The 15,788-nt window shown below is 34.3% G+C and overlaps 2 protein-coding genes across 2 annotated transcripts; both read left to right on the top strand.

Moving 5' to 3' along the window:
- Nucleotide 1: 1 nt before the first annotated feature.
- Nucleotides 2-5,206, top strand: Rpn12 (regulatory particle non-ATPase 12). Its single transcript, XM_088228071.1, has 5 exons — nt 2-138; nt 500-675; nt 1,733-1,940; nt 2,752-2,922; nt 4,979-5,206. The coding sequence occupies exons 1-5, from the start codon at nt 31-33 to the stop codon at nt 5,111-5,113; spliced, it is 798 nt and encodes a 265-aa protein (XP_088084197.1). The 5' UTR covers nt 2-30; the 3' UTR covers nt 5,114-5,206.
- Nucleotides 5,207-6,956: 1,750 nt separating this feature from the next.
- LOC148280629 (uncharacterized) lies at nt 6,957-8,760 on the top strand. The gene is made up of 2 exons (XM_088228069.1): nt 6,957-7,313; nt 8,308-8,760. The coding sequence occupies exons 1-2, from the start codon at nt 6,957-6,959 to the stop codon at nt 8,758-8,760; spliced, it is 810 nt and encodes a 269-aa protein (XP_088084195.1).
- Nucleotides 8,761-15,788: the final 7,028 nt, after the last annotated feature.

The raw sequence follows: 15,788 nt of genomic DNA, 5'->3' as shown, positions 1-15,788 counted from the left end.
CACTCAGTTGCCGAACTAAAATCAGACACCATGGCTGCACTGAACGATATTGTAACTTCTTACAAAGCTTTAAAAACTGAATGGAACAAAAAACCTCAAAGGTTGGATAAATGTGGCGAAATTCTTGAAAAATTGAAGGTATTGTTCTAACATTTTACTTGTAATTCGCTAGAAATTCGCACTTCCGAAATTCTAACTGTCATTCATTTTGCATTATCATTGTTGCTGTCATTATTAATCGTATTATTTCTATTTACGAAATTATTTCGCAACGTAGATTTAAAATGTATAAAACATGTCAACATTGTGCGACGTTTAATTCGTTATGGCAAAATTGAAATTAGTTAAGTATTAATGTTTTTAGGAAATAAACAATATAGTTGTTTCAAATTTGGTTTTGTTTAGGTAAACTTTTTTTGTTCAAGTCACTGACTAATTAATTTACAACCCAATTTAAGCACACATTTTCCCTTTGTAAAAATCTTGTGGTGGTTTTTAGGTTAGCCTTATTGAGGTGACTTTTCTTCCAACATGCAATAATGTAGCCAGCCAAAAGGAGTTACTAGTTGCTAGAGATATTCTAGAGATTGGAGTACAATGGGCGGTAGCTGTAAAAGATAGTGCTGCCTTTGAGAGATATATGGCGCAGTTGAAGACATACTACTATGATTACAAGTGAGTAAAATATATTTGCCATGGTTTTATGTTTATGAAATGCAAAATTCTTTCAACAATATTATTTCTGTACCGACTAAGAAGAGATATCATTGTCTGTTTTTATATTGCTGCTGGTTATTTATCTATTTATTTAACTCTTTATACATGCACAGTTTATATACATATAAGGGCGAGCATATTGCCTTAAGGCAATTTCTTCCTACCTACCCAAACCATTCAATTTGAGAAAATTACAAGTACATGGACATATTGAATCTTACAATTCTATACAAAAATTAAAAACAAAGATTAAGAAAATAAAAATACACATAAATTACCACTATACCGTGAAGAGAGGAAGGAGGATGGGAAGGAGAGAAGAAGGATAAAGGAGCAACTTAAATATTTAGATGGTGACATTTAAATCTTGACTTAAATGTAAATAAAGAAGGGGCGTCTCTAACATTAGTGGGAAGATTATTCCACAATTAAGCAGCTACTACTGTGAAAGAGGAGGCAAGAAAATTAGAGCGATAAAAGGCTTATCTTGTTACAAGATCGAAGAGATAGTCCGTGTTGTCATAGAGGTTGGAAGAGCTCTCTCAGATAAACAGGCGAAGTGGGATTATTTAAAATATTGCGAAGAAGTGATAGAATGTGAATGTTTCTTCTATGCCTGATACTGAGCCAGTGTAGTTGCGTGCGATATTCGGTTATGTGGTCAAATTTGCGAAGATCAAAGATATATTGTATACAAACATTCTGCAATTGTTTTAACTTATCAAGTAATTCAGAGTTAGCACCTGGATAACATACATCTGTTTAGATCATTGTTTAATTATTTTTTCAATTTAATCAAATACAGGTATTTACACAAACAACCTACATGTAAAGAAATCAGGTTGTGGTCCATTTCAATCTGTGATTTTCTCGCTGATTTATGGGAAATTTTTGGTCTCTGTGGCCATTAAAATTCGCTCGACTGTTAGCAACGCTGATATTATTCACCATCCGATTATGGTCATGAAGCAATTTGCCAGCATAGTGACAATGAATATCCTTATTTTGTTTCCAGAAATGAACTTCCCGAGTCCCCATACACGTACCAGTTGCTGGGCCTGAACTTGTTGTTCCTCCTTTCCCTAAACCGGGTGGCCGAGTTCCACACAGAACTGGAACTTCTTCCCCCGGAGAGTATCCAATCCGACCTCTACATCCGTCACCCCTTAGCTCTTGAACAGTACCTCATGGAAGGAAGCTACAACAAGATTTTCCTCGCAAAGGTAACCTTTAAAATTTTTAACAAATTGAAAAAAACAATCAGTAATAGCACACACTCTGTACATTTCTTGCAGATTGCTATCCTATTCTTATAACATTGTTACTTACTATCCACCACTGTTACTTGCATATTTTTCGCATTCCAAAGCGATGCTCTTTTGGCATCCGTCAGCCACCCGCGCTTACCCCATGCTTTGGTACTAGGCTATGCTTTGGCTCTCACCCCCATAAGATCACGTTAAACTGATCTGCCACTGTTTACCGAGTCCCTTACCCAATTTGGTTCACCTGGTACTTTGGCCAGACATATTATTTGACTATCTCAGATTCTAGTGGTTGATCCCTAGTACCTACTCAGTAAAGTACGAATGCTGGCTTTTAGGCCCTTTTGTAAACTTCGGAATATGGTGTGAGACATCAGGTACTAGATGTGGAAGATACGGAAGGCTCGGCTGACCGAAGAACCGCCTGTTATTTTTGCTTGGCCATCCAAATCCATAAATCATCCCCGTGTCGGGAAACTATCTATAAATCCGCCGCCTCTCAATCTGTGAATCAAGTGTTTTTCAACACATGTAACCTATGATTGTGGGAACTCTTATATTGTGCTTATACTATATGTTATTTTGTACTGAACTGGCATCATAAAAATATTTTAAGTAATTGATTAAAATGTTTTTTTAATTAAAAAATTAACCTGCATTCTGATTCATATCAATTTAGTATTTCAACAATATTCTATTAGGTAAAAAATGGTCTAATTTTACACCACCATGACAATGTTGATAATGTAATTTTTTATTTGTTATACAGGGAAATGTACCGGCTGAGAGTTACAACTTCTTCATGGATACACTTTTAGACACTGTAAGAGATGAAATTGGAGCCTGTTTAGAGAAGGCTTATAACAAAATGTCAATTAATGAGGCAGCAAGGAGACTTAATATTTCATCGCAAAATGCTATCACCGCTTATTGTGCAAAGGTATGTTGCTATATTTATTTATTGAAATGCCTTTTAGGCTTTTACATGTTTTACATACATTTATACATATAAAGACAGACGTGTATTTTACACAAAAGTAGCAAAAAATAAAAATGATTTTAAGAAGAATAATAAAAATTAACAATATGAAGAAAAATCATCTTTACATTTAGTATAAAATAAATGGGTATACCCATACATACATGATTGCAGTGGAGAGAACAGAAGTGTATTTTTAAATATAAAAACAGACATTTGTTTTTACACAAAAGTAGAAAAAAAAAATAATTAAAAATAATTGAGAAGAATATATCTTTTTCTAGTGTGTAGTAAATATATTTTACATGCCTATGTAAATATATTTTACATGTAACCACATACTCAAAAAACATAAATGCGTGTAATTTGTGTTTTTTTAAATCATAATTATGTCAGACTTTTATGTAGGTACAATAAAAACTCATTTCATGTGTAATAAAAAAAAAATATTGTGCCTCCGATAAATATAATGTAAATAAGTTCCAGCATTGCTGAGTTTAGTTTGCACAACATCATTCTTCTGTTAAAATATTTCATATTATTTAAACTTATAAACTGGTTATGGCATTAAAATAAGATCAAACTTGAAGAATTTGACCATACAAAAAAAAATTACTGTCCCACTAAAAATATTTCCATTTTTAAGATCTAAATACAATATATGTATTTTAATTTTTGCTTTTCAGCAAACCAAATAATTTCCAAGTAAATTTTAAAATTATTATTATATGAGATATGGTCGGCCTCGTGGTGTAATGGTAAGCGCGTTTGCCTACCATGCAAGAGGTCTCAATTTTGAATACTGACATGGTTGACATGAAATATTGATTTAAAAAGGTGTTTTTACACTAGAATATTTCATAGTCCCTAGACTGGTACCTGAAATGTAAGACTGATCATCTTACCTTTATGTAACAAAAATGAACAAGATACACTGCAATTGGTGTACCAATGCAGTGCCCTATGCACCATTAGGTGCGGAAAGGAAATGATGATTATATTATGAGTATGAGCCAATAGTTTTTAAAAAGTAAATTTTATCTAAAATGTTACTATAAATGTATGAGGATTGTGCAGCAGCAAAACCTTTGTATATTTTTTATTTCCTTCAAATTACTGGTGGATTTCTTAAAGCTGGCGCATTCGCAATACTTACACAAACACATTGTGTAGTATCTGTGAATAAGCTCATGGTATGACATCGCACGGCATACACATTATGAAAATAATTTCTGTCTCTCTCGCGCTCAGACGCGCTTATGAGCGTGACATAGACAACTATTGCTTTGTTAGTTGCTAATGATATGGTAATAAAATATACACACGATGCTTCTGCGTTCGTCTAACTTTCGCTGCTATTCTTAATAGGAAAAATATAATAGTATGTATTTGATGTATATGTATAAGCTATGGATAAAAACACTGGTTTATAAATATATATTTTCATTTAATCAAATCATGTAAAGGTCGATTATCTAGTGCTGGCGCTTTCGCAAAACTTACACAAAAACATTTTTAATATACAGAATATTTATTTTTAAAATCTTGATATTATATTAAATGTTTTTAAAAATCTCTTTTGGATTAGAGTGAAAAAAAAAACAATCACTTAAGAAAATGACAAATATTTATTTATTTTTAAACAAGCATGTTTTTTACTAAATATTTTGTGTTTCTTATAATAATAATAATTAATACAGTGTAATTAAAATGCACAGTACAAATTATATTGAAGATAATATGCATACACACTTTTTGATAAACAATAAAGACATCACATTTGGTTAAAATTTGATATAACCTTTTTTTAAATCAACACCTGTAGATTTTAAATGCATTTGTGTGAGTTTTGCGAACGCGCCAGCTATAGTTAAACAACCAGTATGTCTGTAAAGTATTCTGCATTGTTGAAAATAAAATAAATGCCTAATATTACACTAATTATCTACTGATTTAGTAGTCCTTTATGTGGATGTTATTTTCCGCACTTGAAATAAGATGATTTACTTATTTTCAGAAAAACTGGAAACTAAATCCTGAAAATTTCTACCAATTTGCTTCAGAAAAGGAAGAAGTGAAAACTCCTTTCCCTGCGCTAGAATTGGCAGAGCAAACTATCTCCTATGCAAGCGAGCTCGAGATGATTGTTTAAATTTAAAGTAACTGCAATGCTAATTATTATGAAAATATGTATTCTCGGAATAAAGTAATTCGTATAAACTCCAAACATGGACTTTTGCTAACATTTTGTTTTTTATTTGAATCTTAAAATCAACCTTATAAATACAGTAAAACTCCAATTATCCGGATAAATGAGTGTCAGATTTCATCACATCAAAAACTTACTTAAACATGTCCAGCAAAGCTAATTGCACAATTCAATTAAAATTAAAAACATCTCCTTTATTTTTTATTTCCTTGTAATGATGGATGGACTGGACTGATTGATGGATGGACTGGACTGAACATCATTTTTATGTCTTTATTATCAGTTCATAAAAATAAACCTACATGTTAAAATACATTATAGGGATTTGAGTTTATACCAAATACCCAGGTTATTCTTTATTCAAATATTTGTTTGAATCTTATCCAACAGCACTTACATATTTAGATAGGCTTAATTAATTTTTGTTAGTGCTAATAGTCTTCAAAATAATATCTTTCAGATACAGATATTAACCCTCCCTCCCCGGTGATTTGTAGCTAGTACACATTGGGTCTAATAACTATATCTTTATAAATATAATAAATATTGGGTTTAGATTTTCAGTATTCCTCCATTACACATTTACGTATCAACTGAAATAATTTGTTATTAAATAATAAGTACTTATTAGGCACAAAAAAAGCATTTTATCCGAAATCGGAGATAAATTACAAATATTAACAAAAGTATACTCACAGTATACCAATAACACCCGGCGTTACACGTCCACTACATGTGCAGTCACGTAGTCCAGAACTAGCTACTTAGTAGCTCTCGGGAAGTTGCGCGGGTGCACGTTTCACCCGAGTCGTTAGCGATACCCAATGGTTTTTTCATGTTTTCAGCAGTTAGATTTGAAATATTATCATCTTTGAATTAAATTATGGTTAATTAAAGCCATTCCCTATAAATATTCCATTTTTCCCTTTTTAAATCCCCTTTTTTTTATATGTAGCACCGTACTGCGCGGGTGTTTTTAGGACAGTAAGGAAAAGGTTGAGTGAATAATAATATAATTTTTTTCATTAATGTTTCTGTGAATGAAACGATCCACATCAAGCGTTTCCTTCTTTTGGTGTGGTACTCTGTTCTGTTTTTTTATTATTTATACCTTAGCCTTGCCATATATTTTTTTTGTAAAAATTCTGTTACTAATAAAATATATTCAATAAAAATATATATAAACCTTCACACTACATACATTTTACATAACTGCATCCTAAAGCAATGCTTCAGTTCTGCCCACCATTACAGCCAGAGAAAAAAGAAATCATTATGTAAGTGTTAAATTCCCCAGAGGAAAAATACTGTGGTGATTTTAATGACAGTTCACAAGGAAAGGCCTTTGAATAACTAATAGGTACCGCCATTGATTATAGGACAAAAACTTTGCAAGGGAAATTTGACAAAGCGAATGCGCTGACTTTTAATCTGCTACCTTTGATGTCCATTTTGCGCTGCAATTTTGTTACGAAATAATAGATTCTCACAGTATAAAAAATACACTAAAAAAGACAAAACTTTACAGTTCAGTTCTTGTTCAACTTTTGAATAATGATTTTTTCCCAATATTGTTTGTTCACGAACACTTAGATTCCCTTGCACATTGAGCATTGCTGGTGTTATAAATTGCAGCAATACTCTTTAAGCAAGTAAAATGTATGTTAATATATAATATAAAATTAATGTTAGTATAAAAATGTTGTTTAACATGATTTTTCCATTCAGTTGAAACAGATTGGCATTATTCTTTGTACTAGTTTCAGTATCCCGCAGATTGTAAATAATGGCACAAGAATTTAGTGCTCTAATGAAGTCCATTAGAATGCAGATGCTATCTGTGGGCTGTTGGCCATTGGAGGAAGTGGATAGAGTTATCAATCGCCATTATAATAACTACATGTGGGCCATGGGTTTAGTTTACTCTATAAAGATAGTTTTGGAACTTACCTACATCTTCAATCACTCTGGAGATGTGTTCGCTTTGGCAGAAATGTTCATAGTATTTTTAACTGGATTGTTATACCAAATTCGCATGATGAATATTTTATTCCGAAAACATCTTTTTATCGATGTCCTTACGACATTTCGCGACCAGATGAGCCTTCTTGTTTACTGGAAGCCCACAAAATTTTCTAATAAGGTAAGAATGGTAATACATTTCGCTAGATCAATTATTTTATTTATTTAATTACATACCCATTACTATATACGTTAATTCTTAACCGCATATTGAAGTAAAAAGGCTAAGTGACTGATTTGCTACCCAAAATTGGGTTATATAATATAACACTTTTCTCAGAATTTTAAGGTGCTTTGAACGAGCCTACATCCATGGATATCGAATGTAAATTTTGGGGTTAAAAAGCCTTATGTACGACGTCCATACAATTAAAGGATTTTTATGTTTATATTCTTGTGTTTATATTTATGTTTATTGTCATATTTATGTTTATTGTTATATTTTTGTTTATATTTATAATTATGTTCATGTTTATATGGTAGAATTGGCTTTGCACTATATAGCCATTTTACTGGAATAAAATAAAATATTATTTCTTTTTTTAAAAAAAAAAAAAGAAATATTTGCGTTCTTATGATTTACCCAAATATTTAATTTTGAAGGCCATTTTCAACAAGTTGTAAATAACTCACTATTAGAAAATGCGAATCAAGTTGGGGTAGAGTGGGATTCGAACCACGGACCTTTGGTCCATGAGTCCGAGACACTAGCCACAGGACCACAACCCGATTTTGCATAATAATAATAATAATTATTACACTTATTTTTACAAATTGTAGTTTAGGTTTATATCAATTGGGTTTTAATATTTATCCTACATAGCCCTAATAGCTTAACATAACACCTGTCTTACCTAGATTGCTTTAAAATTGTAGCATTTATTATTTTGTAAAAATGAAACATGATTGTAAAAATCATGTTTCATGAGATGTAAAATCTCTGCATATTAATTTTCCAATGTCCGTGAATATTTTTGTAGATTAATACAGGTATAACATGAAAGTTTGTTTTATATTATTATCAGTTCAGTGATAAAAATAATTGTTCTTGTATTTTTAGGTGGCAGTGGAAAGTGAACAAATATGTAAAATTCTTATTTATTCATTTACAACAGTATTTCTTTTTGGGTACACTTCGTACTATCTATCTAAATTTTAAATATGGTGCTTATAATGCAGGAAGTACAGTTCCTAAAGTATTGCCGTTAAACCTCTCTCTGCCTTTTGATACTCAGTTCAACATTGTCAATTGGGTGATCATGTTCTTCATTGAATACATTTTTGGATATATTTGTCTGGGATCAGTACTGTGTCAAGATGCAATGTACTGTTATTGGATAATACATATTATAGGACATCTTGAAATACTGATTCATAATTTAGCTAATTTATCGACAATTGGAAAAAAACAAAGTGATCAGGATGGTGACACAGATACGGGGGTTAAAAACATTCTGTCCCCAGAAGATACTGAAAGCGAGATTTATAGGAATTTACGAGAATGTATAATGCATCATCAAATTATTATTAGGTGGGGACAGTTTATTCTTACAGTTTTTAATAATTGATAATTAGGTACATAATTGATTGAAGATAAACTAATTTATAAATATCTTCTCTAGTTTCATGGATAAGTTGCAGAGCTATGTTGGAGTACCATTAGCTGCAAATTTGCTGTATGATACATCGTGCATTTGTCTCTTGGGGTATCAATTAACATCAACCGTAAATATTCAATTTTCAAACCCATTTTGTATTTTTACTATTTGTTACTTTAAAAAAAATCCTAGCCTGGGTATTCATAAACCTATACATGTATGTGTATTATCAATAATGTTAAATATTCTGTTATTTACACATATATATATGTAAATAAGCCCATCGGGGTATTCCTGGAATTGATTCTCAATGAGGAACTTCAGCCCTACAGGAAATTGGATACAATAAATGTTTACTTGCGCGCGGTAAAGATTGGAGCATTAAATTCTTCAGCAAAGTGTACTGAAAATGTACAAAAAAAACCTTTTAATAAAAAAACGGACCACTTTGAACGACGTCACTGATTCACTTGAATCAACCAATGATAAGACAGTTATGGAAGATTTCCGGTTTGCTTGCCGTGAATGGACCAATGGGCAGAACTGATCGAGAATAAGGGGAAGAGAACCTCTGACATCACATGCGGAGTTATTTAAAAAATACGAAACTTTAAAAGATCGTAGCGCTGATAGTAAGTTATATAAAAATAAAAATTTTGCCTTAGTTTAATAGTCTATTAGGAAATAAAAAAAATTCAAATAACCACTGAACTTCCTAATTGGGACCACTCGATATTTATTTTAAGTAATATTTTTATTGCAGTAACATATTATAATTTATTTAGTACGCTCTAAGGTCAAATGCATTGTGCAAATAGTAGATCAATATGGAAGTAACTATTGTTGCCAACCTCCATCAAGTGAAAATCGGTATACCCAAAAAAGGTCAAACCATTAAAGAATTTTGGAATCAAATCAAATGCCGGCCTCCGTGGTCTAATAGCTACGACGCTTGTCTCACACACGGATGGTTCCGGATTCGATTTCCGGTGAGAACACAATTATTAAATGTGATGTTACTCAAACCTGAGTGTTCTGTGCTATAATTAGGGCTGTTGCAGAAATAAATACCACAGATGTCAATCTGGATTTGGGCGAAATTAAAAAAAAATACTGTAAGTATTTTCCAGACAGGCACCGTGGCACAATTGGTTAGACGGCAAACTGTGAAACTGACATCTCGGGTTCGTTTCCCATCAGTTGCAAATAAAGAATCCAAGAAAGATTTTTCTCACTTGGTCTGGGTGTTGTGGTGCATTTTCCATAACTTCCTTCCATATTTTTCCTTTCCGATCTGTTGGCAACCCCATATCACCCTGTCTGCATACGGACCTCGGTTCCTCTACATTCTACATTTTCACGTGCACACACGCCGATTATTCAGACCATTCAGACTTTTGACATGTACATCTTTAAATACATATCTCTGCATGTCTATCTTCAAGTACACCTTTAAAAAAAAATATTATAGGTAGGTATCTATTTTTTGTTTATTGAGGCCCCTTATAAAATATAAGCCGAAATACATTTAAAAAAATATAATTCGGACTTTATTCAGAAAAAAATATTACATAAAAATGCAATTATTATACAAATTTAATACATAAATATGTATTTCTTAATGTTTCTTATTATGTAATTATTACGTACATACATGTTTACAATTTGACATAATTTTTTTTTATTTATTTTATATTAATAAATTTCATAAAAGGTACATTTTTACATGTTTTAAAAAAAATTCTAAACATATCTACTTTTACACATCTAGAAAATGTTTTCACTGTAACTCTCCAAAAAAGAGACTAACTCTTGTGCTTGGAGAGTGACTTACACTGTTGTAGTTGTTTATTGTTTATTATAAGAGTTTATATAATTTTAAATACGAGTACATGAGAAAAAAATAAAAACATAGGATATTATAAATAAAAAACATAAAACAACAATACATTCATACTAATTAAAAATTAATGTAGTTTTTACACGTGTTCAAAAAATTTCTTTAGATTTACTTAATTTTTTTTTATTGATATATTATTTTGAATTGGGCACATGATTTTGGTCTCATTATTAATACAAAAAAAACAAAATGTTTGTATATTAAATCACCTCATGCTAAAAAATACATACTTCAAAATTTCATTGCCCATAATGTTGACTGTCTACATAATAAAATTCCATTACACTGTAACTGCGATGTTATTCAATTTGAAAGTCAATATAAATATTTAGGAATATATATAGATGTCAATTTTAAATGGAATTGTCAAATATCTAACCTTTGTGATCGATTGCGGACTCTAGTTAGTACTTTGTATAAGTTATCGTTTATTCTGCCTAAAAGTACACTCAGAATTATTTATTTTTCCTTGGTGGAGGCTATTCTAAGATATGGTATCAAGCATGGGGTCACTCAACAATCACAAACATAAAAATGATACAGAGTTTACAGTATTCCATCGTTAAAAAAATAGTCTCTAATGATATTTACAAAATGAGGAGTAACAAATGTGTACTATATAAATCTATTAAGGCGCTGCCGGTTCGAGGAATTCTGTGGCTATGTATCATTTTGGAACAAAGAAAAATTGATGAATTTAAAAATTTATTGGATCATGGTTATAACACAAGATTAACACAAAATGATGGTTTAGTGATTCCAAAGACAAGAAACAAATATGGGACAAGAACTTTAAAATATGTGGTTCCAGTTATGTTCTTCTTCTTCTTCTTCGTTTTTTTCCTGGCCTTTTCACTTCTCAATTCGGGTGTTCTGGCCAGTGTCGAGTATTTTTGTTTTTTACATATATACACATGTTTTAGTAATATAATATGTACAAGTTAGTATGTTAGTATTAAATATAATATATACATATAATAATAAAACATATTTACAACTTTACACCATTTACAACTAGATATTTACATAAGATTTTATATACACGTTTATTGGGTGGGGACAGGAGAGTTAGAATATGAATAGGGAATGGGATATTAATATCAGAGAGGTCGGATAGGAAATCAGGATAACAATCATTTATGGGGCATCCAAGAAAAATATGGTTTAAATCTTCCTCATCTAGCTGACATTCGCAAATGGCAGAGTCCCGGACATGGATTCTGAACAGGTGAGAACCATTGCAGCAGTGCCCAATGCGCATTCTGCATATGGAGGATGTTTCAAACTTGTTCAGAATCACTTTGGAAAACCAAGGTTTTTCTGATACATTTGGTTTCAGTTTGAAAAGATGTTTACCCTTGGCTTGGGAGGAGGCTACCCAATATTCTTGCCATGTGCGAAGTTGCTTCTCCTTCGTCATAACAAGGAGATCACCTAGTGGTAGTAAATTACTATAGGCAGGATCCCCGGAGTGGACCGCCTCCTTTGCTAACGCGTCCACTTTTTCGTTCCCGGGAATACCACAATGGCTAGGGATCCAGGACATAACAATACTCTTATTGGATGCCTCTGATAAAGATAGAAGAAATCGAGTTTCCACGCAGAGCTCATCCTCGGGATAAGAGGATGGAGGGGATTTGATTTTTTGTAAGGCACTCAGGGAATCCGACAGGATAAGAAACTTGCTATATTGTGAGCTTAAAGCGTATTTGACAGCTTCTCGGATTGCAATACATTCCGCTGTAAATACGGAAGCATTCTTGTGCAATTTGTACAACTTTTGATAGTCGTCGTCGTCACAATATATGGCCGCACCCGTGTGGGTTGGCGAATCTGACCGAGATCCATCAGTGTAGATAATTCTCCAACCTATCCATCTTGACGACCGAATACGGTTAAATGTACACCGGGGCTGTAGGTGGCTTTCAACTCCAAATGTGAGTTCAATATTTGGGGCGTATATAGAAACTTTAAATGGAAAACGATAAAGGGGAAGAAGGTCTTTAGGGTTGATGTTAAATTCAAAAGATTTGTAAAAAATAAAGCTGTTGACAAGTAAAGGGAGCGGTTTATGGGACCAGAAAGATGATGACGTCACACTATCAGAGAGTGATTTTACTTTTTTGAGGAGCAGGTTACTCTTTTGGACGGAGCATTTTAGCAAAAACCTATCCGCCAAATATTGTCTTCTCATTCCGAGTGGGGCATCAGAGGCCTCTACCTGTAAAGCGTTAATTGGAGAGGACTTCATTGCTCCGATGACTAGTCTCAGACTTTGGGATTGAATCCGGTCGAGTCTTTGGAGATTCTTTTTTGAACATGGTTCTAAAAGGAACGAGGCATAATCGAGATGGCTCCGGATATACGCAGTATAAAAAAGTCTCTGTATAAAAGGGTGGCTTCCCCACCATACTCGCGAGACTGCTCTTAACGTATTCAATCTGGCTTGACACTTGTTTACTATATGATTTATGTATGAGTTCCATGTAAGATGAGTGTCCAGAATTACTCCCAAGAACTTAATCTGGGTCGTAAAAGGGACTATCTCATCTCCATGCTGAATTTTTATGGTTGGGATTTTTCGCTGTCTACAGAAGGTTATGGCATTACTTTTACCAGTCGACAGGTCTAAACCATGATCCACTAACCAATTCCTGATATTTCTCATACCTAAATTTAGTACATTTTCCAGATTCTTTGGGTCCTTCCCATATGCATACATGAAGAAGTCGTCCGCGTACTGAAGCAAACTTGTCTCTGAGGGAACAATTCCGCTGATGTCATGCGTATAGATATTGAAGAGAATCGGGCTCAAGACAGAACCCTGAGGTAGTCCCTTGCTCAACTCTCTCTCCACCACAGCATGACCGCGAACACTGATTTCTACCTTTCTGGAGAGAATCAAGTTTGCTATAAAAGAAGTGAGCTTTCGCGGGATTCCAATTCGTAGCATTTTAGCTTCCAGAATATGTATTATAACATTATCATATGCTCCACTTATGTCCAGACAGACACCGATTAGGAATTCTTTATTTGTCAGAGCGGCTCTGATATCGGATGTCAGAACCGATACGCTTTCAATAGTGCTCTTTCTTTTCCTAAATCCAAATTGAGACTCTGGGAGAATTTTCGAGCTCTCCACAAACCAGTCCAAGCGTTGTCTCACCATATGTTCCGCAACTTTCAACAGTGTGGAGGAGAGGGCTATGGGGCGGTAGGAAGTACCAAAATTTGGGTCCTTGTTAGGTTTAAGGATAGGAATGATGGATTGGGTTTTCCATGAAGGGGGAATGTTACCTGATTCAAAGATCATATTGATCAGTGATAGGATGTAGGAGAGGGTAAGGTCACTGTTATGTTGTATGAAGCTATATAAGATACCGTCGATCCCTGGAGCTGAGTCCTTAAGCCGTGTCAGAACAGTCTTCAGTTCATCTGAACTAAAGCTATGATCCAACCAGCCTCTATCAGTAAACTGGTACCAATAGGGAGACTCATTCCAGTTATTAGCAGTCTGCGGGGCTAACTTGTTGGCGAACTCCTCAACCCACCCAAGAGACTCAGGACGTCTCACAGGTGGAGTGAAAGAACCTCTAAATCTGTGTATCATGCTCCAAACGATCGATATTGGCACATCTCGCGATAAAGAGCAACAAAAGTTTTTCCATCCTTCCCTTTTCTTGTTTCTTAACAGGCGTTTTGTTTTGGCTTCTGCTTGTTTGAAAATCAATAGATTTTTCAGGCTCATGTTTAAGGAGTAGACTTTGGCTAGTCTTTTCCTTTTTAAAACTGCATCCGCACATTCGCTATCCCACCATGGGGCGGGAGGAGGTTTACTTTTGTTATTTCCTTGCTTTATAGGGACATGTCTGTCTGCTGCTTCGACAATGTATGATGATAATGCTTCATAGCATTTCATTACATTTTCTTTCGTCGGGATGGGCAGCTCGTTCACTTTGAGTTCAATGTCATCAGAGAAGTTCTTCCACTTAACTCTTTCCGTAATGTATCTCGGTCTTCGCCTTCCCCCAGGGGATAGGCCACTTTGGCAATGTCTATAGCTGAACATGATGTCGACTAATATGGGATAGTGGTCACTACCAAGAGTGTCTTCCTTGATGGACCAATGCAGTGATGATGTTATTCCAGCGCTGGAGATTGATAAATCTACAGCACTGGGTCGTTGGTTTGGGAGTTGGAGACGAGTTGGGGAACCATCATTAAGAACACACATGTTCACCTCATCTAAAAGATCAATAATGTCTCTTCCTATTCTGTCGCATGTCGGAGCGCCCCACAGGGAGTGATGAGCATTAAAATCTCCAAGAACAAGGAACGGGGGAGTTAATTTTTGGAACATAGAGAGGAGCATTGACTTTGAAGGTTTATTGGATGGGGAAATATAGATGGATAGGATAGTCAAGTCATTAACCTTTGCAGCCGTCACTTGAAAAGGGCAACCTGCAGGCTTGACGTTGACCGGGGTAAAGGGGAGGGAGTTTTTGATGAGAAGGGCAGACCCACCCCTCCAATCATCGCGATCATCCCGGAGACAATGGAACCCCCGGAACCTGGCATTAGATCCCGGGATCATCCACGTCTCCGAAATGGCCGCGAGAGAGATAGATTCTTCTTGCAGGGTATGAAGAAGATCTTCTTTTTTATTAAGGAGGCTATGGGCGTTCCACTGTAGAATCCTCATCGGAGGAGTCATTGTGGGTATGTAAAATTGAATTGATATGTTGAAGTTGGTGGGCAACGTTGGACGGTATTTCAGGATTATTCTGAAGGAGTGAGAGAAGTAGATTTAGGAGTGTGGAGATTAATGATGTATTGGGTGATGAACCTGTGCTGGGGATAGCACCTCCATTGGACACAAATGGAAGTTGTCCATTCGGGAAAAAAAGGAGGGAGGAATCAGGTTTGGGAGTATTGGATTTGGAAGGAAGTTTTCCTGATTTCGACTTCCTCTCCACTGATTTCTGGAAAGACACTAACGGGTTAGGTTTAACAGGGTCTTTGGGTCTTTGGGGAATTGGCGCTTTGGAAGCGATTTCTGCATATGAAACCGTTGCTCTTCCATACATCTTAGAAGCCT

This window comes from Micrasema longulum, unplaced genomic scaffold (genome assembly GCF_059751315.1).
Source record: "Micrasema longulum isolate JH-2025_06_02 unplaced genomic scaffold, ASM5975131v1 h1tg000560l, whole genome shotgun sequence".
In the NCBI taxonomy this organism is placed as follows: Eukaryota; Metazoa; Arthropoda; class Insecta; order Trichoptera; family Brachycentridae; genus Micrasema; species Micrasema longulum.
Note: the sequence above shows the minus strand (reverse complement) of the source record. Positions and strands in the feature narration are given on the sequence as shown.